The sequence below is a fragment of the Kogia breviceps genome, chromosome 7, assembly GCF_026419965.1.
Source record: "Kogia breviceps isolate mKogBre1 chromosome 7, mKogBre1 haplotype 1, whole genome shotgun sequence".
In the NCBI taxonomy this organism is placed as follows: domain Eukaryota; kingdom Metazoa; phylum Chordata; class Mammalia; order Artiodactyla; family Physeteridae; genus Kogia; species Kogia breviceps.
In genome coordinates this window covers 74,083,336-74,107,043 of record NC_081316.1, presented here as the reverse complement: position 1 = coordinate 74,107,043, position 23,708 = coordinate 74,083,336, and the positions used below count along the sequence as shown (strand labels likewise).

Sequence of the window (23,708 nt, the reverse complement as noted above, 5' to 3'; positions counted from 1 at the left end):
TTCACATTTGAATGTTTGCTTATTAGAGGGTCTCAGTTAATATGCTGATACCATGAAGCTCTTTTGATGGATGTAATAGTTTGAAATTTTGGATTAAGGTTGGCACTTGCAGCCTTATATCAGATTTAGTATCTAATTTATTTTGTTTTCTTTACACAGATTCAAAATAGAGTTTCAAGTAAAATAGCTTTTAACAGCCTGCTTTGCAATCTCTCTAATTATAATAATCCAGAAACTTGACATGTAGTAGGTAGACGTGTCCAATTTACTTTAAGATTCTACTTTGAAACCAAAATTTTCTAATCTGTAGAATGAAGGTAATATTTACCCTGTTCAAAGAGTTGTAAGTAGGAAATGAGTCACAGTAGCAGGGGGCCTGTAACATTGTAAACCTTCAGCAAATGGTCACTGTTACTATTCTGGCCTACAGCTTTAAGGAAAGGGTTGACAACTGTCCCCCATGCCAAGGATTCTGGCAGTGCTGGTGTGATATGGGTTTTGTTTGTTTTTTGTGGTTGCATCCTTTTTTCCCCTTGATTTTCTTAGAGCAGTTTTTGTTTCACAGCAAAATTGAAGGAAAGGTATAGAAATTTCCCATATATTCCCCATCCCCACCCATGCATAGCCTCCCCACTATCAACATCCTGCACCAGAGTGGATCATTGTTACAGTTGATGGCCCTATGATGTGATGACACATCAAAATCATCCAAAGTCCGTAGTTTGCCTTAGGGTTCACTCTCTATGGGTTTGGGCAAATGTATAGTATCATGTATCTTTTTACTGCCCCTAAAATTCCCCTGTGCTCCATCTATTCATCTTGCCTTTTCACCCCACTCCTTCCTACTCCCCTGGCAACCACTAATCTTTTTTACTGTCTTCATAGTTTTTTGACATTTCTTTTCCAAAAGGTCATATAGTTGGAATCACACAGTAGGTAGCCTTTTCACACTGGCTTCTTTCACTTAGTGATAATGCATTTAAGGTGTCTACATGCCTTTTCATGGCTGGATAGCTAACTTATTTTTAGTGCTGAATAATATTCCACTGTCTGGGTATACCACAGTTTATCCATTCCCCTGTGAAGGACATCTTGCTTGCTTCCAAGTTTTGCAATTATGAATAAAGCTGCTATGAACATTCATGTGTAGATTTTTGGACATAAGTTTTCTTCTTCTTTGGGTAAATACCAAGGAGCTTGATTGCTGGATTGTATGGTAAGAGTGTGTTTGGTTTTGTAAGAAACTGCTAACCTATCTTCCAAAGTGGCTGTACCCTTTTGCATTCCTATCAGCAGTGAATGAGAGTTCCTGTTGCTCCACATCCTCACCAGCATTTGGTATTGTCAGTGTTACGGATTTTGGCCATTCTAATAGATATGTAATGGTATCTCCTTGGTTTAATATTCATTTCCATGGTGACATATGATGTGGAACATCTTTTCCTATGCTTATTTTCCATCTGTAGTGTTACAAGGTTTTGTTTTTTTTAAAAAATAAATTTGTTTATTTGTTTTATTTTTGGCCGTGTTGGGTCTTTGTTGCTGTGCGTAGGCTTTCTGTAGTTGCAGCAAGCGCGGGCTTCTCATTGCGGTGGCTTCTCTTGTTGCAGAGCATGGGCTCTAGGCAGGCGGGCTCAATAGTTGTGGCACATGGGCTCAGTAGTTGTGGCACACGGGCTCTAGAGCACAGGCTCAGTAGTTGTGGCACATGGGCTTAGTTGCTCTGCAGCATGTGGGATCTTCCCAGGCCAGGGATCGAACCCGTGTGCCCCGCATTGGCAGGCGGATTCTTAACCACTGCACCACCAGGAAGCCCGATACAAGGTTTTTTAATCTTTAAGAGTCTGTGAACTTGGATAGGGGGCAAAATCTTTATTTTTCACTAACCTCTAACTGAAATGTAGCATTTCCCCCAATGAATCTGGCAGCAGATCTACCTTAGGAGTGCCTGTGATTTGTCACCAATAGAAATCACAGATATTTTCACTTATCCTTGCAGTTGTAGATATCTCAATCTCTGGTTTACACTTATTACTATTTGGAAATTATGTTGGGTCTTAGACCTGCAGCTAGATCTCATCATTTAATATATTATTAGATACGTTAAATGTGTTAACATTTTATCTTATGCATTTAAAGATATTATTCTGAGAAAGTGTCCGTAAGCTTCCCTGGGTTGCCAAAGTGACCCAGGGCATAGAAATGGTCAAGGACCCCTGATCTGATGTCACAGACTTGGGAACTAGGGACTAAGAGCTGTGTAGGGCCTGCCTGTGTGTAGCAGGGGGTGGGGGGACGCTGGGAAGAGCCTGGGAGGGACCTGGGTCAAATCTCTGCTCCTTCATTTATTAGTTTACAACCCTGGGCCAATTACTTGAGTCGTTTGAGTCCCAAATTCCTTATCTGTAAAGCAGCTATATTAAAACATACCTTACTGGCTTTGACACACATATAAAGAATCATTTCTAGCACATAGGAAGTCTTCAGAAACCTAAATTCCCCTCTCCCTTCCTCTCTGCTCTGTTTCCTCTTGTGTGACGTGAGAGGTCTTAGTAGAAGGCCTCTCTAAGGTCTCTTAAATTTGTTGTGATCCTGCGTCTTTCTTGCTATCAAGGCCAAACCAGATAGTCCATTGCTGTGAAGTCAGAGCTGGTGTCTTCATGCCCCTTGGCATTGCTAGTCTCCTTTCCCGGAGCAGCAGGGAGAACCAGTGTCCTCAGACCTTTCCCGGCCCTTCCACTGTCCACCTTGGCTTTCCCTGGCTCCCCTCCAGGCTGAGCTCATGGGTTAGGAATGCATAGGCCGAGCTGCTCCCTGAGCTCCTGAGAGAGGGCCGTTGGTGGAACATGTTCTAAGAGCATTCTCTCCACTTCATGTCTGGGACAGCTGATAGCAGACCTGGGAAACCCATTAATCATCATCCTCGGTGGCTCAGCAGACCCACGACCATTCTCCCTGCTTCTCCATCTGTTGTTTCAAGCTGAATGTTCTTAGATGGAAAAAATGTAGCCTATTGTTGTCTTGGCGAGAAGGTGCTAAGTGACAAAATGCTTCTCTGTACAGAAATTCGGGAGTATGGGGGGAAGGTGGCTCGATGCCATCATGGAACCGTATCCTGTTCCTTTTTTTTTCTTAATTAGGCTCTGAATCAAAAAAGGCTTTATGGTCACTGGGTTCAGATGACACATATTGTGGTTTTGTTAATCAATTGTTGAACTGTCCTGGGCCTTGGAACCATGTTCTAATCAGACCCAATTTTCAGAGTAGGTGAAAATGTATGGTGTGCCCAGCTGAGCGCTGCGCTACTTGTTAGAATGATTGCTAGATGGGCACCAATGGGCACCCATTTGGAGCACAGCAGGGGAGGACCATCATCCATACTCTACATGTCCTCCTCCATGTCCCAGACCAGATGTGGAACCTCCACTCCAGCTCAGAGCCCAGAACTAACCACCTCTGCTCAGCATAGGCCTGCAGGAGAATTGCGTGTGACGGCGTTTCTGAGACTGAGCTGAGCCAGGAGGGGCTGATGGTGTGTCTTATCTCTTAAATATCACTGGGAAGATGCTGGCTGGGGACTGCTGAGGTGAGAGGGGCCTTCCTTCCCCAGCACGTAGGAGAGTTAGGTACACCAGGGGCTCCACTGAGATAGACGGCCCTCTAGGCTCTCCCTTCTTCATGCCAAGAAGTGAGAGAGTGGTGTGGGTGTGGTGCTGTGCCTGAGAGCATGGTCTTTGGGTTCAGACCAACCTGGGTTTGCATCTCATTTTTAGCTGTGTGACCTTTGGCATCTTACTTAACTCTCTGGGCCTCCATTTCCTCACTTGTAAACTGGGGATAATAGTACTCAGCTCACAGGGTGATTGTGAGACCTCCATAAATTAATATATGTAGAGCACTTAGAACAGCGTCAGACACAGAGTAAGTTATTGCCTTGATGATTATTACTGTTTGTCAGGGTGAACGGGATCTGAACAGTGAGGATCTTTATCCCTGGCTGCCTCCCTTCTTGGGAGCTGTTCCTTGTTCTCCTTTCCCCCAGGGGTTAAGTATGGGTGTCTGTTTCCCAGAGGAAAGAGGGCTCCACTACGGACCCTAACCACTGGACTTACTGCCCATGGAGGCTGCAGAGTTGGTGCTCCCGGCTTCTCTGAAACTCCAGCCCAGGAGAGGTGAACTGAGGACAGCACCAGCCTCCAATCTGTCGGCAGGGCACCTAACTCCTGAATGTCCTGCCCTGTTATCTGTCCCAGAGAATGTCTGACATTTGGGTTTTGTGATGAAATTGTCTGGTCTCCCTGAGAGTTTTCACAAATAGATTCCAGACGTTGTAGTAAACCAAGCCTTTCTGTATTTTTACTAACACAAGAATGAGCTTGGGGCAATGATTTCTGGGATCCCTCTCTTCAGTCTGCTGGGGGAGGGGGATTGGGGTGGGGTTCACTTTGGTGGTTAATAGCAACAGTGGTAACTAACCCTTAGTGGGCCCTGTTGTTTTCAGTTCCACCTTCAAGCCTCAGGGACTGATGAGGTTATCTTCATCTCTCAGCCTCTAGGTGCTCAGAATCTCTCCAGTTAGCTGAGTCTCCTGAATCTTCCTGCCTTAGGAGTTTGCAGAGCTGGAGGGGAAGAAGCAAGGCTTCACGTGGCCTAGAAAGTCATCAAAAAGCTGATGGCCACAGGAGGGGCTCCTCACCTACCACCCCCAAGATTCCTCCTATTTATTTGAGGTGCTGGCTTCACAGCAATGATTAGCTTCAGTTCAACACATAACATATATTTTGTGTCATGATGGCAGTGTTCTAGACGCTGGGGATAAAGCAGCGAGCACTCCAGAAATGATTGCCGCTAGAATAAAAACCATTGCTATTATCTAGTGCTGGAGGGCCTAGAGAAGAAATATGCCTCACTTCCCCGGTTCTAGAGCCCTTTTCTGGCCATCTCCGAGCCTCCCCCTGCTGTGGTGGCGGAGATGTGGGTGGTGGAGGGTGGAGTCTGAGCCTCCCGGCAGCTCTCTGACATGTGCAGATTTCATAGGTACCAATTCTATGGATGAGCACATTGAGGCCAGAGGAGACCAGGGCCCCCAAGTGCAAGAGCACTGCCAGTCTCAGTGCCAATTCTTAGTGTTCCTTGACTGCATGGCCATGCTCAGCTCTCCACGGGGAGGCTACGAGGATGGCCCAGCCCATATCAAGTGTGAAAGGAGAAGCTGTAAGACCTCTGGAAGCCTGGGTGAAACCGGGCTGACACCCCTGTACCCTGGCAGGCTTCCTCTAAACTGCTTCACATTGAAGCCCAACCCCGCCTGCGGTCACATTTCCACACCACCACCAAAGACATGGAAATTCTGTACCTCCTTCAGCCTAACCCGGATGCCTGCCAGGCACATAGTGGGTGCTTAGCACAGCTGCCCTGGAACTAGAAGCTGGGCCCAGTGGCTCTGACTAGGGCCACAGTTCCTGGCGCCGTTAGGGGTTTCCTTTCTTCTTTACTTGGGAGGGAGGTGGAGGCCCTCTAGCCAGCGGCAGGGGGAGGCTCTCCTTTATGGGATTAACTGGGACTTGCACTTTTGCTGGAAACTGTGGGAAGCGTGAAGAGCTCTCAAGTGCTTACAAAGTGGGTTTTGCAAAACCTTGCCTACACAGGGATGAAGCAGAGGTTAGACATGGCTTTTTGGGGGGTGGGGTGGTGTTTAGTTGAATAACAGACTAGAAGGAACTCTGTAAGTAGGTCCATAAGCTTGTCTAGAGAACAATATGCACTCTGTATTGAGTAGATTTATGGTAACAACTATCATTTGTAAAAACGCTTTATAATTTATAAAGCCCTTTTTACATGCACTGTATGTGTGTGTAAATACTATATGCAACCTTCCCATTTAAGGTTATTGAACACACACACACACACACACACACACACACACACACCTCTTCATTCTGTCTGTCACATAGTGGAAAGAACCCGGGCTGGCTTGCAGTTTCTGGGCCTCAGTTTACCCGTCTGCAAAATGAGATGATTGGGGGAGCCCTGACTGGGGGAGATGGTACAGGGATGTGCCTCTCGCTGGCTCGGTGCCTCGTAGGAGTGTGGAGAGCAGGAGCTGATTGGCTCTGAGAGTGCTGGGCAGTTCGGGGGTGCCCGCTGCAGGTGATGGGAACCCCGGGCATCAGCTAATGGGAGGTTCTCTTCTGGAGCCACCGACTCAGAAGGGGGGATTTGCCTTTTCTTGGAGGTGGGCAGGAGAGGCTTAGGCCCCAAGGCCCGTGGGCACTGTACCCAGGCTGCCCTCTTAACCTGTCCTCAAGGTGATCTGATGGGGTCGCTGGTCCACCACCATGCTAATCCTCATCATGTAGAGCCTCTGAGGGATGAGTAGTGTTTCTCCTCAGAGAATGTGAGAGAGCAGTGATGACTTACGCAGAACCCAGACTCAGAGAGCGGAGGTGGACAGCACTTCCCTGCTCTCCTCCGCTGGGGGGATCCAGGTCCTCTTGTTCCTTTGTTTGTTTTCCTCTGTCTTATTCCTGTTCCATTCATATTCTTCCTTCCTCTCTTTAATCCCATGGAGCTGTTTTCTTTTTAATTGTAAAGGGTTTTTTGTTTCTTGTTCCCTGTATAAAACATTGATGAGTTAACTGATTTCACATTCAAGCGGGGACCATCTCTAAATTTTATTTTTGAATTATGTGCTTCAGTTTTTTTTTTTTTTTTCTTTTTCCTTTAAATAGTTAGTGACACATCCTGGCCCTGGCCCTCTCCAGCAGTGTGGTCCTGTGTCTCCATCTGTACAGTGGGGACAGTAATGCCACTGAGAGGGTAGTAGTAGCTTACTGAGTGAATAAATGAAGTCCAGACAGTGGCAAGCCCCCAGCCCTTCCATTTGAATTATCCCAAAGTTGTGTTGATCATTACAGAGTGGTCCCAGGCGAGGGCCTTGGTTTTTCTGTATCTGACTCAAGATCGACTCAGATGCTGTGGTTTTGAGGGCTTTGTTTCAGCGATTACTTGGGCTGGAATCAGCCCTGGGTCAGCAGCTGCTGGTAGAGGTGACTAGGTGTCTCCCGATTGTGGATGAGTTGTCTGTCTCTGTCTTGCTCCTCCAGTGGCTGCCTCGCTGAAAGCCTCAGTGATTCCCATTGTCCACGTGGGTAGGCTTCCCAGGGCCCGCTCCCCTGGCCTCTCTCTGGTTTCTCTCCATCTCTCTTTACCAGGTACCTGCCTCTACTCCCCACTTGCCCCACCCCATACCATGGGGTAGATGGGTTGCTGGTGGGCAGGGACTGTTCTCGAAAGGGAAAGGAAAAGCTTGAGCTGCCAGCATCCCCAGAAGTTGTCTTTTCTGCCCTCTGACCGTTGTTCAGTGTTGCCTTCTGTCCCTCTGTCTCCACCATTCATAAATGTGGGTGCGTGAACCCCTTCTTCTTTCCTCTAGATCTGTGCTGTCCAGTATGGGTGCCAATAGCCACATGACTCGGACATTTGACATGTGACAAGTCCAAACTGAGATGTGCTGTAAGTGAAATACACACCTGATTTCAAAGACTTAGTATGAAAAAAAGGTTGCATAATAATAGCTTATTAGTACTTTTCATATGGATTACATGTTGAAATAATAATATTTTAGGTATATTGAACTAAATAAATTACATTATTAAAATTAATTTTACTGTGGCTACCTGATAATTTAAAATTACATGTGTGGCACACATTATATTTCTGTTGCAGTGGTTCTTAACTGGTGGTGATTTTGCCTCCCCAGGGACATTTGGCAATATTTAGAGACAGTTTTGATTGCCATGCTCGGGGGAGAAGGTGATCTGGTTGGGAGAGACCAGGGTTGCTGCTAAGCATCCTGCAATTCACAGGACAGTCCCCACCCCCGACTATAAAAAATCATGCAGCCCAAAATGTCCATCATGCCAAAGTTGAGAAACTCGGTTCTATTGGACACTCTTACTTTGGATGATGTAGTCTTGTCTTATGGGCAATGACTCCAAAATCAGAGGCCCTAGGCATAGTAGAAAGAGCATAAATGGCCGGAGTCAGATACCTGCAACCATGGGCAGGTTAGTTAACATTTCAGAGCCTCCGTTTCCTCATCTGTAAAATGGGCATAATGATAATACCCACTTTACAGGTTTCCAGCTAGGATTAAATGAGATTGACATGTACCATACCTGTTACATAGTAAACCACCACTAAATAGAAGTTACTGTTATTAAAAAACCTGTATCTTTTACTCTCTGGATCAACTACTGGGATATCTCCATGCCTCCTGGATTTTTCTATGATACCTGACACTCAACAACTTGGAAACTAAGTTCATAATTTCACTCTTCCTCTTCCCTCCGACTCCCTAAATGTATTCTTCTTTCTGACTTTCAGTCTTAGTTCACACTGGCACCACCCTCCCTGTGGTAGAATCTGAGTCAGTTTCACTTCTTCCTTCTACCCCCTCACACCCGAATTTATAATCTGTTAACCTCTCTGGGGTAGGTATGTCTCCTCCACCCCTCCTCTCCAATCCCACCTAGCAGGACCTCTTCACCCAGCCTGAGAGCGGCTGCCTTCCAGGTCCTGCCTCTGCTCTTTCCTCTTCCCTCTGTGTGTGGTTCGTGAACTCCGTCTCGCTCAGAAACCCTCGGTGGTTTGTTGTTTTGGTTTGTTTTTGCTGAAGTGGGAGTACCTGTGGGCAGGAAATGTGACATGCCCATCTCCTAGCCCATTTCCTTAGTACTCAACGTGTCACCTAAGAAAAGGTGTTCCTTGAGTGTTTTCTGAATGAATGAATGACCAAATGCATGATAGATATCCTTTTCTCCTTGGTTCATCCTTGATAGGATCAGGTACTACAGGGAGCTGGGAGAGTGGTTTCCAAATGCCTTATTTGCCTTTTAATAGTTCAGCAGAGTGTAACCCATGACTTCATCTACCTCTTTGCTCCCCCTCTACCCCAACCGCCCCCCCCTCAGTGTTTAAGCTGGGGAAGCCCTTTGTTTGTTCTACCTGGAGGGTTACAGCCATGACGCAGTACACCTGGATCCCGGAAATCCCACCTTCCATATGTGGACTTCCTCAGCCAGCCTGAGGGGTGATGCCACAGTCCTTCCACTGGTCCAGGCCTGCCTCCAGAGAGCAGGTGCCCTAGATGCCCAGGCATGCCTTCCTTTTGGTGGCAGAAAGAATTCCCAAGCAGCTCCCAGCAGGCTGAGAGGAGAGACTTTCCAGAAACATGTCCTTAAAGATGCTCTGATAAAGAAAACATAGTGTGTTCTTTGGCAGGTTGTCGACATGGGTGGGCAGGATGGTGTAAGTAACATTGGAGTCTCCCAATGTCTAGAGACTGTGATCTATTCACAGTTTTGAAAACACTTTAATTACAAGCCACTTTATACTGTAAAGTGACCCACTTGGAAGCTGTCAAGAGCCTCTGAGTAAGTTTGCTCACTTCTTCTGTAGCAGTTGCAAGCCGAGTCAAAACTGTATTACACTGGTGAGAAGGGGTTCCCTGGACTGGAAGGCGTGTGAGATGCTATAGCCTTCTAAACATAAATACACCTAGGGTTTGTCTCCTGGAGCTGGTGATCCACATTGGGATATGGGACTTTTCTGTATAGCCATCTTCTGTGGGTTGGGTACCAGATGTATATCGCTCCCCCAGGCGGTGGATCAAGGTGCAACTGACCAGATGGATTTTCCCTTGGGAAATGTTAAGATTTGCTGTCACCTCTAGCTTTGTCACATCTGAAGTTGTTTCCTCTGTCTGAGCCTAGCTATTTCATTGGTAAATATGAGGAAAGCCCTATGTATTGCATATATTAGATAATAATCTCTTCCCTCCACTTTTGACAAGTTGAAAGACACTTCACTGCCCATTAGCATGTCTAATCAGCTGCAGACAATCTGTGTACATACTAACTTGATATAATCCCAGGTAAAATAAGCAACAGTGGTAGTTAATAGTTTGGGCCCCAGATATGAAATTTGGGCCCCTTGGTTTGAAATTTAGCTTTGCCTCTTACCAGATACATGCCTTTCAGCAGTGGGACCTTAGCTTCATCAGAAATGGGGAGAGAAAATAGTTCCTATCTCATAAGTTAGTTTCTGACTCATTTAATAAGGTAATATATGTAAAACCCCTAAGACAATGTCTCAGTAAATATTGGCTATGACACTTCAGTTAGCCTCTGTGTACATCCTGATTTGGGGTAAAGGCATGATTTGATTTTATGCATTTCTTCATTTGGCAAATATTTCATGGCACCTCCTATCGGTCAGGGACTATTCTGGCCCCTGGGGATACAGCATGAGTAAGGGAGAAAAGGCCCCTGCTTTGGTGGAGCTTACATTCCAGAGGGAGAGACACACAGTGAACTAGTTAATAAATAAAAAAGAGCTTTAGGGTTGTGATAAGCTCTGTGCAGAAAATAAACAGGGAGATATGTTGGATTAAATGGGGTGGCGCTGGGGAGGTATCACCAAGCAATGTGATGTTAGGGCTGAGACCTGAACGCGGAGATCTGCGGGAGGGCGTCCCAGGAGTCGCAAGGGGAACCTATCCGAAAATGGCCTCTGGGCTCCCATGAATATTTTCTTGGGCCCCCTAAGGGGAAGGCAACGGTGGGGAAGGAAGTGTCAGACAGGATGATCTAAGCCAGCGGTTGACAAAAATGTCTATAATATTTACTATCTGGCTCTTTACAGAAAAAGCTCACTGACTTGTGATCTAAAGTCTCTTCCAGGTCAGGCGGTGCTTGTACCTGTGAGCTCAGCTCAGGGAGCACAGGGCAACTCGCCAGTGCAGGGGACAGCAGCCCGGCTCCCTCTTGGGTGCCCAGGCTACAAGTGAGGTTCATCCACTTGCTGAAGATGCCCTGATAAAGGCAGTATGCCTGCCCCAAGGGGTGCAAACCACTCCCAGCCTTTGAACTGAATCCAGACCCTTTGATCACAGCATCCATATCCCTGGATGGACCGGACCACATCTCTTAGGGATCCAAATGCTGATTTCATTCTAGGACTGCTCCTCAGGAAGAAGGGAGGGAGGAGAGGAGCTGTCAGCCACTGCTATTGTTTATTGACTGCTTATCCTGTGCTAGGCTAGGCTCTTTTGTGAACAATTCTACAATTTACTAATTCCATCCCCATAACAACTGTAGTTGGTAGGCAATACCCTTATCCCTCTTTTAGGGTTGAGGAAACTGAGGTCAAGAGAAATGAGTGTAATAAGCTGCTGTGCTCAAAGGCACACAGCTGGCAAATGGCCTGCCAGCTTCGGAACCTGTCCCTTACTACGCCACCATATGTGCTGTTTCTCGGTGGCGTTCCATCCAAGGGCTGGTAAGTCTTTACCTGTTTGCATGCCTGAACTAAGGCATGCTTAGACCCCTCAGCCATATTCATTCAGCACCTACCTATGGGGCTAGAGACCCTACAAAAGGAGAATATGAAGGAGGCCAGTGCATCCTTACAGCATATTCATAGGTGTATTCTTACCTACTGCCTCCTTCTTGGGTAATATGCCAGGGCTCTTGGAGGGGTGGTTAGCTGGTCCCGATATGGCTGTGGAGTGGCAGGGGTGGCCTTGTGCTCCTTGGGCTCTCAGCCCAGCTCTGAGCTGGCTGCAGAAGCAGCTGCTGGGCTCAGGTGAACAGTCTCTCCTTTGCTGACCTCAGAGCAATAGGAGTCGGTGAACGTGGAACGAACGCCTGGCCTCTTCTCATGCAGATCCGTTACCAGGCCCACAGTGGCCTTTCTGTAGAGGCCAGCCTGGGACAAGGCTGCTGCCCCCTGATAGAGTCAGCCTTGCCTGTGGCCATGAGTGGTCATAGGATGAGGTGGCACCAGTGGAGGAGTCTCACCCGGGAGAGAAAAGGGGCCAGAAAGGGACAGCGGGCCCTAACGCTTGGGAGAAAAGTGGCAGCGAGGGCAATGTAAAAGAAAGAGCCAGCTGCCAGAGTCACAAGGATCTGGTAGTGACTCCTGGCTCTGCCTTTTATTAGCCCTGAGATCTTAGGCAAGTGTAACACTGTGGATCTGAGTTTGTGCTCTGGAGCTAGAAGCCGGGGTCTGAATGCCAGTTCCTCCTTCCTAACTGCGATGTGACCTTGGGCACTCCAGTTAACCATTCTGTGCCTCGGTTTCTTAATCTTGGGTTGTTGTGAGGTTTGAATAAGTTAATACATCTGAAGCACTTAGGTCAATACTTGATACAGAGTTAGGCTTCAACAAATGCCAGCTTTATTCAGTCACATCACCTCTGAGTCTCAGTTTCTTAACTATATACCGGGAAAAGCAATGCCATTTTCACAATGGAAATGAGCTGGTTGACTTAAAGAAAGCATCTGCTGCAGGTCTGGCATACGTGAGATACTGGGGAGATGCTTCTCCTGACCTTAAGTGGCCCCCAGTCTTGGCACTTGTTTAGTGGAAATGTTTGACATTGGATGGATTTTGACAGCTGCTGGTCGCAGCTCTGGCTGGGTTCTCTGGGCTGGGAAAGTGTAGGTAGGTACTCAGCCTGTGTTCTCCTTTCTCATTGGATTGAGTTACCCATGACATTGGCCCCTTTCAGAAGTCACTAAGTCCTGGATGGGAAGGGGTGTCTTGCCATTGCTGTAGTTTTTCCTACTGGATCCTGCCAGTGCCTGCTGTCCCCCCTGCACCACACCAGCCTGGTCCACCCAGGGCCTTGCTGAGTACTCTCACCTCTCTTTTTTTCTAATCATCACTGAACACTTAACCTGGGTCAAGCTAGTTGCTTGGGATGCAAAAGTGAGCCAGACATACCTCTACTTTTGAAGAGGTCACAGGAGGTCAGATAGACACACTTGAAAAAGAATTAAAAATCACTAAGATGGGCTTCCCTGGTGGCGCAGTGGTTGGGAGTCCTCCTGCTGATGCAGGGGACATGGGTTCGTGCCCCGGTCCGGGAGGATCCCACATGCCGCGGAGCGACTGGGCCCGTGAGCCATGGCCGCTGAGCCTGCACGTCTGGAGCCTGCGCTCCGCAACGGGAGAGACCACAACAGGGAGAGGCACACGTACCGCAAAAAAAAAAAAAAAAAAAAAAAAAAGCAAAAGCTCACTAAGTAACTAAAAAGAAAGAGAGAAAGTGATAAATATGAACTTGTGTATCTGTTTCTGGAGGCTAGATTGTTCGTGTATCTTAGCTCTACTTTTTTTTCTACATATGGATTATAACTGGCCCTAGAGTTTTTAGCTTTGAATATATCTAGACTCAGCCCGTCTCAGAAGTCTCTTTCCCTTATTTCTCCTAAAGGAATGTGAGATTTCTCCACACGCTTTTTTCGGGGCGGGGGTTCTTAGAAGGGCCTGTGGCGTCTGCTCTCCCAAAGGGAGGAAAGGGAGTCAAGGCAGCTGGCTGGTCAAGCCTCCTCTGTGACTAGAAAGAAGCTCGTTGCTGATAACAGTGTACACCAAGATGTCAGCACCAGAGCCCAGGGACAAGAACTCACCAGGTCCACTGAAGAAAGACCATTGATGGGGAGAAAACCGATGCTATAAGAAGCAACACGTATTGTAAATTGTCACAACAAATGGTATGTTTAGATGTGTACATTTTTTGTATGTAAATTTTACCTGAAAAGAAAAAACTCGAATAATGTATTCCTTTTTTATTTTTTATTGAAGTATAGTTGATTTACAATGTTGTGTTAATTACGGCTGTACAGCAAAACGACCCAGTTATACCTATATATAGATATATTGTGCTGGCCCAAAAGTTTGTTTGGGTTTTGCTATAACATCTTATGGAAAAACCCCAACGAACTTTTGGGCCAACCCAATACATTCTTTTTTCATGTTCTTTTCCATTATAGTTTATCACAAGATATTGAATATAGTTCCCTGTGCTGTACAGTAGGACCTTGTTGTTTATCCATCCTATATATTAGCAGTTTGCATCTGCTAATCTCAAACTCCCAATCCATCCCTCTCTCATCCCCCTCCCCTTGGCAACCACCAGACTATTCTCTATGTCCCTGATTCTGTTTCTGTTTCATAGATGGGTTTGTGTCATATTTTAGATTCCACATATAAGTGATATCATGTGGTATCTGTCTTTCTCTTTCTGACTTACTTCTCTTTCTCTTCACTGACTTACTTCACTTAGTATGATAATCTCCAGTTGCATCCATATTGCTACAAATGGTATTATTTCATTCTTTTTAATGGCTGAGTAGTATTCCATTATATATATGTACCACATCTTCTTTATCCATTCATCTGTCAATGGACATTTAGGTCGTTTCTATGTCTTGGCTATCGTGAATAGTGCTGCTGTGAACATAAGGGTGCACGTATCTTTTTGAATTATAGTTTGGTCTGCATATATGCCCAGGAGTGGGACTGCTGGATCATATGGTAGCTCTATTTTTAGTTTTTTGGGGAACCTCCATACTGTTTACCATAATGGATGCACCAATTTACATTCTCACCAACAGTGTAGGAGGGTTCCCTTTTCTCCACACCTTCTCCAGCATTTGTTATTTGTAGACTTTTTGATGATGGGCATTCTGACCAGTGTGAGGTGGTAGCTCACTGTAGTTTTGGTTTTCATTTCTCTAATAATTAGTGAAGTTGAGCATCTTTTCATGTGCCCATTGACCATCTGTATGTCTTCTTTGGAGAAGTGTCTCTTTAGGTCTTCTGCCCATTTTTCAGTTGGGTTGTTTTTTAGTTGTTGAGTTGCATGAACTATTTTGTACATCTTGGAAATTAAGCCCTTGTCAGTTGCATCATTTGCGATATTTTTTCCCATTCTGTAGGTTGTCTTTTTGTTTTGTTTATGGTTTCCTTTGCTGTGCAAAAGCTTGTAAGTTTGATTAGGTCCCACTTGTTTATTTTCATTTTCATTTCTATTTTCTTGGGAGACTGACCTATGAAAACATTGGTATGATTTATGTCAGAGAATGTTTTGCCTATGTTCTCTTTTAGGAGTTTTATGGTGCCATGTCTTATGTTTAAGTCTTTAAACCATTCTGAGTGTATTTTTGTGTATGTTGAGAGGGTGTTAAGAACTTTAATAATTATTGAACACTAGTTAATTAGATTTGTATCCTGAAGTATTTGGGAAGGAATGTACTGATTCAGCAATTTCGTTGAAATGCACCAAAAAATAAGCTAAATTGATGAATGGGTAGAGAGGTGGATGGATGAATAGATATATGATAAAGCAAGGAGACTAAAATCTAATCATAGAATCTAGGTAGTGGGTATTTGGGTGTGCACTAAAATGCTTTCAACTTTTCTATTTATTTGACAACTTTTATAATAAGATATTGCAAAAAATATTGTAAAGCTACTTGATTGAAAACAGGAAGAAAAAATCCATCATGGAAAAATATACAAGTAGATGCTAGGAATATTTACAAATGTTTAAAATGCTGGAAAGCTGGATGTTAATATGAAGAAAAATAAAACTAGTCCTATATATTTTCTGCAATGTATTCCCTTTTTTGTATTATAAAATAGCCATATATATATATATATATATATATATGAATGTTGCAGGCAGAGTACAAAGCAAGCGAAAAGACCCTGTGTGTGCTTAGGGAGACCATTACAACTGGAGTGCAGAGAGGGAGGGGAGTGGGTAGGAGCTTAAGACACAAGGGAAATTGGAGGGCAATGTCATGTAGGGTCTTTTTTTTTTAAAAATAAATTTATTCATTTTATTTTTGGCCGCGTTGGGTCTTCGTTGCTGCACGCGGGCTTTCCTCTGGTTGCGGTGAGCAGGGGCTACTCTTTGTTGTGGTGTGCTGGCTTCTCATTGCGGTGGGTTCTCTCATGGACTGTGTCCTGGAGGGACCCTTTCTTTCTTTCTTTTTTTTTTTTTTTTTTGCAGTACGCGGGCCTCTCACTGTTGTGGCCTCTCCCGTTGCGGATGCGCAGGCTCAGCGGCCTTGGTTCACGGGCCCAGCCGCTCCGCGGCATGTGGTATCTTCCCAGACCGGGGCACGAACCCGTGTCCACTGCATCGGCAGGCGGACTCCCAACCACTGCACCACCAGGGAAGCTCAGGGACCCTTTCTTGACCAAATCTGTCCCTTCCACAAATGTCTCCAGTAGTCACAGGTGGTCCCAAACCATCTAGCATTCTTGGTCTCTGTTTCCCTTTCTCTGGTTTCCCAACCAGACAGCCTCCTGAGGTTTGGGAACAGGAACCTTCTCTTGCATCCTCTGCCATCCCACAGAGCAGTCTCAATGGTCTTACCTATCTAGTTGAGGAGGGAACATGCTATTAACACTACCACACAAGGCCCAAAATAACCTGGAAGAATTTATATAGGGTCGTGATTTCAAGTACAAACTCTGGGATCCGAGGTTAGTTGTCAACCTAGTCCTGTGACCATGGTTAAGTCATTTAACCTACCTAAACTCCAATTTTCTCATCTGCCAAATGGTGACAAATTATGCCCGGTGCAGGGTTATTGTAGGAAGGAAATGAGGTTCCCGTGTTACAAAGTGCTTAGCACAGTTCTTTCACAATAGAAGCAGGCAGTAAGTGGGAGCTCTGATTTTTATTATTGCTATTATCAATACTGTCACTACTCTTGCTCTTCCCAATATGGGATGGACAGGCACGTGCAAAGGTGGGACAGAGTTGGCGCTGTTGATGATGTACTTTGGCATCTGAAATGAAAGGAGTCGTGGGCTGCTGTCTCTTCCGTTGGTGGGGGAAGTTCCTGGGAACTCATGCCTTAGATGGGGGGGAGATACAGGAGGTATGAACAGCACCCAGAGGCAGGAAGCACAGCCTTGATGATTGTCCTTCTGACTCCCAAACAGGGCGTCCAATCTGAGTGTACTTACAAGGCCCAGGGACAGGATGTTTGCAAATGAAACTGTCCCTGAAAATCCAGACCCTATGGTCACTGGTTACAGTTGATCATACAAGGGTTAGAGCACCGACTCAGGCTGAAAGGGAGGGACAGAGAGGAATGGAATGTTTCTCAGAGCACTTCATATTATTGTTTTGAGAGCGGGCAGGGAAGACAGGATATCTTTCTTCATTTCCTTTCTGTAAATTTCTGAGGTTAGTTAAGTGGTGGTAATTGTTACCCAGAAATAACTGGGTGTGACCCAGATACAGGAGAGTCAGACCAGGCCAGGGGCAGGGCCGTGTCAAGTCAGATGAGAGTTTGCTCCTCACCAGAGTGGCCCTTGAAGTTGCTGTGAAGAGTCGGGTCTGGCCCCCCAACACCCAACAGAGATTTCTCCATCCTCAGCTCGAACAGTAAGTGGCTGCATCTCTCGTAAGCCCTCCTTACTTAGCACTGTGAGGCTGTGAGGCCAGCCCCCCGGATTAGCATGTGGAAGGCACCTAGGATCTGATGACTCTCTGTCCTGCGATTCTGAATGAGCTGTTTTTACTTGTGGTAACCCAGTAACAGTCAGGGCCTTCCTGCCTGGATTTAGATAAGCGGCCTGCACTAAGAGCTGGTGAGCCTGCAAAGCCACGCCAGGAAACGTGAGGGCATGTCCCTGGAACCAGAGCACTGCCCGGGGAGCTGGCCTGCGGGTCAGCATGCCGGGAGGGCTGCCGCTACCAGGGAGATGGCACCACACGTGACCTTGTGTCACTCAGCTCGCTGCCAGGTCTCCAGAGGCACTAGAGAGGCTTCCACTGTCCGTGCCCAAACCGCCACTGCCGTGGCACCTGCCTGAGTGGCTTCCCAGGACTTGCAGGGGCTCTAGCTTCGTCCAGCCTGTAAATTTCCATCCCAGGGAAGCTCAGCTCAGACCCAGGCTCAGGCCTTCCATGCAGAGGCCCTGTGCACTCAGACTGAACACAGCTCCGTTCAGGAGGCCCACGTGTGCTGGGTGCAGGGAAGGAGCGAAAACTGGCCTCCCTTCATCCTGACCATACCCGCTGCGGTCCATCCTCACGGTCAGATAAGCAGTTCAGAGCACAGACTTTGGACCCACACTGACTGGGTTCGTGTCCAAACTTGACCACTTCCTCATTAGGTGACCCACCTTGGAGCAATTTCTGACCCTCTTTTGCCTGCATTTCTTAGCTCAAATATGGGGGTAATAACAGTCCCTGGAGCAAGTTGCTTGACTTTTCGATGCCTCAGTATGCTCACATACAAAGTGGGGATGGTGATGACAGTTATCTCACAGATAGGGCAGTTGGAAGGATGAAATACATGAAATGATTAGGACAGTGCCTCGCAAGTAGAAAGTGCTGAGTGTGATACAGTTTAGATCCTATAATCATCCTTTTCAGTGAGGCGCAGAGGCTGGGTGAGTGAGCTTGTGAATGGCAGACCCTGGTCTGCCTGCTGCCTGAAAGTGGGGGCTTTCTCTGCCCCACCCCACTGGGCTGTCTGCACACAGAGCCCCCAAGGAAACTGGAGGCAGAATTCAGAAGTGGAAATCAAGCCTCCAGACGGCTAACCCTGGCTTAGCCCCTGCTCCGCTCAGCGGCTCCCTCCAGGGACCGATCCTCCAGGGACCAATCCTTCTAGCATTCCTGGCACCAGTCCCAGCACACCTACCCACTTAGGGGTTGGAAGATGCACCGTGTCACCAAGAAGTGGGTAGTCCTTGTGGGGCTCCCCTGGGAGAGCACAGGGGTCCTGTGTGAGCTGGGGCTGCCCCAGCCCTGTGCCTTGACAGTGGGTGAGGCCCCTCATCCCCTCTTCCCACCCTTTGATAAATAAAGAGATGGTCTTTCCATGTGGTGTTTGTCTCTCTCCACGAATGTGGAGGTCTAAGCACTGCCAAGCTTATCTATACAGTGGACTTCCTGCTGGTGTTGGATCTGCCCTGCTCCCCACTGTGTAATAAATTTATGTCGCCTGAGCACACAGATCTGCTGACATCCGTGATCCTGGTGGCCTTGGCAGACTCCAGCTCCCCCAGCCTGGGTGGGAAACGCAGACATAAACCCCAGCTGACGTGAACCGAACATCCTGGTTACAGGGGGACAGCAAGAACTGGGTGGGCTGTGAGGGTGTGGGAAGTTCCTTCATCCATCAGTTCTTTATTGAGGCCTCCTGTGTGCCAGGCCCCATACTGGACACAGGGACAGCTTTTGAGGAGCTTTTACACTGGCCTGGGAATCAGATGCAGATAATTATAACACGTGGAACTTAGTTGTGGGGTAGCACTAAGGACAGAGCCTGTGGGAGGAATGTATAATCTAATTTGGGGCTCGGCCTCAGGGCTGAGTTTTAATGAAAAATTTTTGTTCTTTGGCACCGAGTCCTTAGCAGTGAAGCCCGGATGCGTCTGGGAAAGGTGGAGAGTTCCTTTGGGTTATCACAACGCTTTGCATTCGCGGTCTGTTTGCACTATGCTCGCCATCCAGAGCGTCAGCTGTGGGCAGGCCAGGGGAGCCCTCTTCTCACCCGCTCCTCTGCCCAGGCACGTAGCAGCCGCGGTTGTCGGTTTCTTGTCAGAACTCCGAGTTCCCATGTTAATCATAACAAGTGTGATCCTAGAGGAACGGGCCTGGCCTCGGCCAACAAGCCTTCTCTCCTGTCTTGATAACATCTGTACCGAATTTTCTCCCTTTATGTAATTAGGCCCATTGGTATTTGCTTTGGGTATGACTGGCGTCTCTGAAATTTCAGGCCCGAAGTATGAGCTGGCGCCCAGGGTGGTGGGAAAACTGAGCTTTCATCAGTGGGATTTCAGGTTTAGCTGGGAGGGTCAGAAATGGTACGCCAGCTACTGTTTGCGTGAGAAATGTACAGCAGCCCCCCAACTGGTGGGAATGGGATCCCCTGCCTGGCCCCGGGAGCAGTGCTGGCTCAGGCCTGGTGGATGACAGAAGGATGCAGGAGGGCTTCCCCTCCTGCCCTTCCTGCCCTTCTTCACCCCACATCCTCCCACCCCACTCCATCCCTGGCCCGGGAGTGACAGAACTCAGCAAACAGGAAAAGATGCACTAACTGCAAAGAAATGCAGTGAATCTACACTTAACCCCAAAGCCAACCTCAGAGTGTCGGGGTTTGGAGTCTCGCTTTGAAATGCCCGTCATGGTCTGGCTATGTCTGAGCCAGAGGAGCTGTTTGGGGTGTGAGATAAAGAGGGAAGCTGGGCTTGGGGGAGTTGGTCCTCTGTAGTCAGTTCCAACCAGAAAGGAAGCAAAAGGATTTGCATACCCGCTCCTTGTCTCTGGAGTGAATTGTATCTCAGCGGTGACTTCATTTCCCCTAACAGAGTTTCCACCAACTCTCTGGGAGGTTCCAATGAGTAAGCCACACTGATTGTGGTGTGGGAGCTTCTGATATGCTTCTCTGCAGTTCCCCTTTGGGAGTCTGGAGGCCCCAGATGAGTGATAACTGGATGATGGACTATAGCTAGGGGAAGGGGAATGCATTTTTTTAAGATAAGTTTTGATCCCAAGCAGAAGGGATGTTTCCAGATGCCTGTGCAGTGTCAAGCAGTGGGGTGTGGGTGCATATCTCCTTCCCTGTGACTTTGCTGGGGTATCCCCAGTTAGTTAGACCCCCCCAGTTGAACTCGTGCCTCTTGAAGGTGGTTCAGGAATTGCCTGGGAGTAGGGCAGGCTGCTGCGTGGGGATGTCTCTCAGTCAGAATATCACCATTTTCCCGTTTTTATTGGATTGGTGCTGCACATAAGATTTTATTTGAATGGAAGGACTTTTGCCCAGTATAACTCGTTTGGTAGGTCATTATGTGTCTTCCCTTCTTTCCTAAGTGGCTGTAGCTTCCTTGGGGAAGGACCCTTGTCTTGTTCAACGTGACAGGGTCCATTGAGACCTAGCATGGGACTTGAACACAATCCTGTTTTGTCACCTCTGCCCACATGGCCCCAGTGCCTACAGGGCCAAGACCATACTCCTTCGCTTGACATTTCAGACTCTCAGCGTCTAGTTCCAGACTAATCCTTGTCTCTTTTCTCTCCTTTCCCTCCTTTCTCCCAAAGTATCCTTCTCTCCATCCACCTTGAACTAAGGGTTAAATACCAGAGCTGGGATTTAAGCCCAGTTCAGTTTAACTCTGAACCTCACGTGTACCTTACGGTGCCTCCCCCAAATCCTTTTACCTGTGTGTCCCTCACGGGGTTTGGCACAGTGCCTGGTGTGTGGTAGGCCCACAGGTAAAGTACATCGGATGGGTGAATGGCAGGTCCTAACAGGTGTTCTGTTTGCACTCACTGATTGATTGGGGTGGATGAGGGTTTGCTCCCCAGTTACGCTGCTGACTAGGGCCTTGTGTCTACAAGGCTAGAGGTTGCTGAGCGCCTCTCTCCTCTCTCCCCTCTGCAGTGTCTCATCATTGGAGGAGGACCATGTGGTTTGCGCACTGCCATTGAACTTGCCTACCTGGGGGCCAAAGTGGTCGTGGTGGAGAAGAGGGACACCTTCTCCCGGAACAACGTGCTGCACCTCTGGCCTTTCACCATCCATGACCTGCGAGGCCTGGGAGCCAAGAAGTTCTATGGGAAGTTCTGTGCCGGTTCCATCGACCATATCAGTGAGTGGAGCCACTGGTGACGCCCCATGTGGGGAGGGGGCTGACCCTGGGTGGGGTATTTCTCCACATTGTGGAGACCCCAGGATATTTCATCTTGCAGGTCTCTGGGGGCTCCACACATCCAACTGGCAGACATTTAATTCCAGGCCCTGTGCTGTGCCCCACTAGGCTGGAAGCACCATGAGGCCAGGGATCATGGTATGTCTCATTCACCAGAGTATCTCCAGGGCATAAAAGAGTACTTGACACATAGTACATGCTCAATAGACTTCTGTTGAATGAATGAATGAAATAGGGGAAACAGAGGCAGAGGTAAGTAACAGAGTCTGCACCCTCAGAGAACTCACCGAGATTTTGTCAATAATAAAATCTGCTTTAACAGAGCAGTCAGACTTGCTAAAGGAGCTCAGAAGAGGGAGCCACATAAAACCACTCAACGGTCCAGGTTGTCAGGGACCTCTTGGGTAAAGGAGTTGGGACACCGTGTTGCCTGCTTGGGGAACCAGGGCAGGTTCCAGGGCATTCCAGAAGAATGCCACCATTGACAGATCCTTACCAGGTTTCCTTGAACTTTAAAAAGAGAGAGGCCATCGTGATGGAGGCTCATCCAGAGAAGAAAGGGAATTGGGAATGTGGATTTCAGGTCCCGGGCCATCCCTGAGTGCTTAGGTGGGGCAAAGTGAGCAGCGAGGCCTCCCGCTCTGACGTTACTTAGGCCTGGGTCTCTCGAGGCAAGATCTGTGCAGATGGGCTTTGGAAGAGCAGCCTCCCTCCTCATGCTTTACAGGGAGGAGGTCTTGAGCCATTTTATACACAGCAATCATGACGCATAAAAGGGAAGTTAATACTGTGGGGAGAGTTCAAGCATTTGAACAGATTTGGGTCCAAAAATCTGTCTTGTCCATTTTCTGTGTGATTTGGCTCAGATTCTTTATCTTCTTCCAGCCCCAGTTTTGTCTCCCCTAAATGTGATTGATGCCTGCCTACCAGGAGGGCCAAGAGGATTAAATGAGGTTATGTGTGAAATGTGCTATCTCTGTGCCTGACAGGTGGTTAGGTGCTCAGGAGGTGCTTTGCATTCAGTGGGGTACAGTGAGCAAGAAGCAGTCGGGATCCCTAAACCAGAATTAATTCAGAGCTGCATTCTCTCAACCAGTGAGTGGAAGGAGAGCCCTGAGAGCCACGTTCTCATGGGGACAGGCACTGATGGGAAAAGGGTGTAGGGCTAGGGTGGGAACAACTGGAGAGAATTGTCAGCCAGACGGTGTATAATGCAGTCAGATACAGGAGAAGTTACCAGCAGTGGCCCAGGGTTTGTCCCCACCCCGGCATGAGAAAATTCCAAGAGTCCATTGGAAAGAAATTTGGATTTGCCCAGAAAGTTGCAGTGTCAGCTTTCCAGATATTCCTTACCACCCACAGAAGAATGTATATTGGTACCAATTTTGAATGACAACATTATGCACCACTTTCCCATCGAGCCTTGCTGAGAGGCAGAGCTGGGCATCAGGAGGTCTCGGGAGGTCCCAGGCTGCCAGGCTGCCTTGACGGCCTGGAGCCCCTCACTGCCTCATTAATGGGGCCCCCATTTCACCCCTAGTCCTTGGAAATATGCCAGCATGCAGAAGCACTGGCAGGGTGATCATTGTCAAGGGCAGCTCTAATAACTTGCGAGAAGAGAGGCAGGGAGAATTTATTGAGCACCTACTGGGTGTCAAAACCAGGCAGACTAAGAACGTTGAAAGTATGAGGAGAGGCCAGGCCTCCCCCATGGCCTGTTTCCAGGCAGGAGGTGGGTTGGGTTCTTTAAGCCCCAGCTGATCGGCTTCCTTTCAGACTCACCATGGTCTCCAGCCCCAGCTGTGACCTGGTCCTCGGCACTGCTCTGCAATTCTCTACTTGTCCTGTGTCAGCATCCTCCTCCAGTTCCCAGTGCTGATGGGCACTCCCCATCCCAGCCCCCTTTCCTTGCTCCTGCCCTCGCCTCTTCCCAGTACCCATTCCTTCCTCTCACCCTGAGGCCAGAGGCCGAGCTGGCCACTTCCTCTCCAACTCTAGGCCCTCTTGCTTTCCTTCCCTCCTTTCACCTGCCCTTACCTCACACTGCCCTCCAGTCCTCTGATAGAGCCCATTACTTTTCTTCATCTCAAAGTGTTTATTCTAGAAAGAGGCGACATAGACTTTGCCTATACTTTCTACTCATGCCACCTTCCACTGTGGTCTGA

General features: G+C 47.7%; 1 protein-coding gene across 17 annotated transcripts in view; it reads left to right on the top strand.

Annotated features, from left to right (window-relative positions):
* Positions 1-23,708, top strand: part of MICAL2 (microtubule associated monooxygenase, calponin and LIM domain containing 2) — a 441,027-nt gene that overhangs the window by 66,012 nt on the left and 351,307 nt on the right. For all 17 annotated transcript variants that reach the window (XM_067038594.1, XM_067038595.1, XM_059067905.2 and 14 more), the window contains one exon: positions 21,276-21,483. In XM_067038594.1, the coding sequence (XP_066894695.1) occupies positions 21,276-21,483 (208 nt within the window). The remainder of the gene's footprint in view (positions 1-21,275; positions 21,484-23,708) is intronic.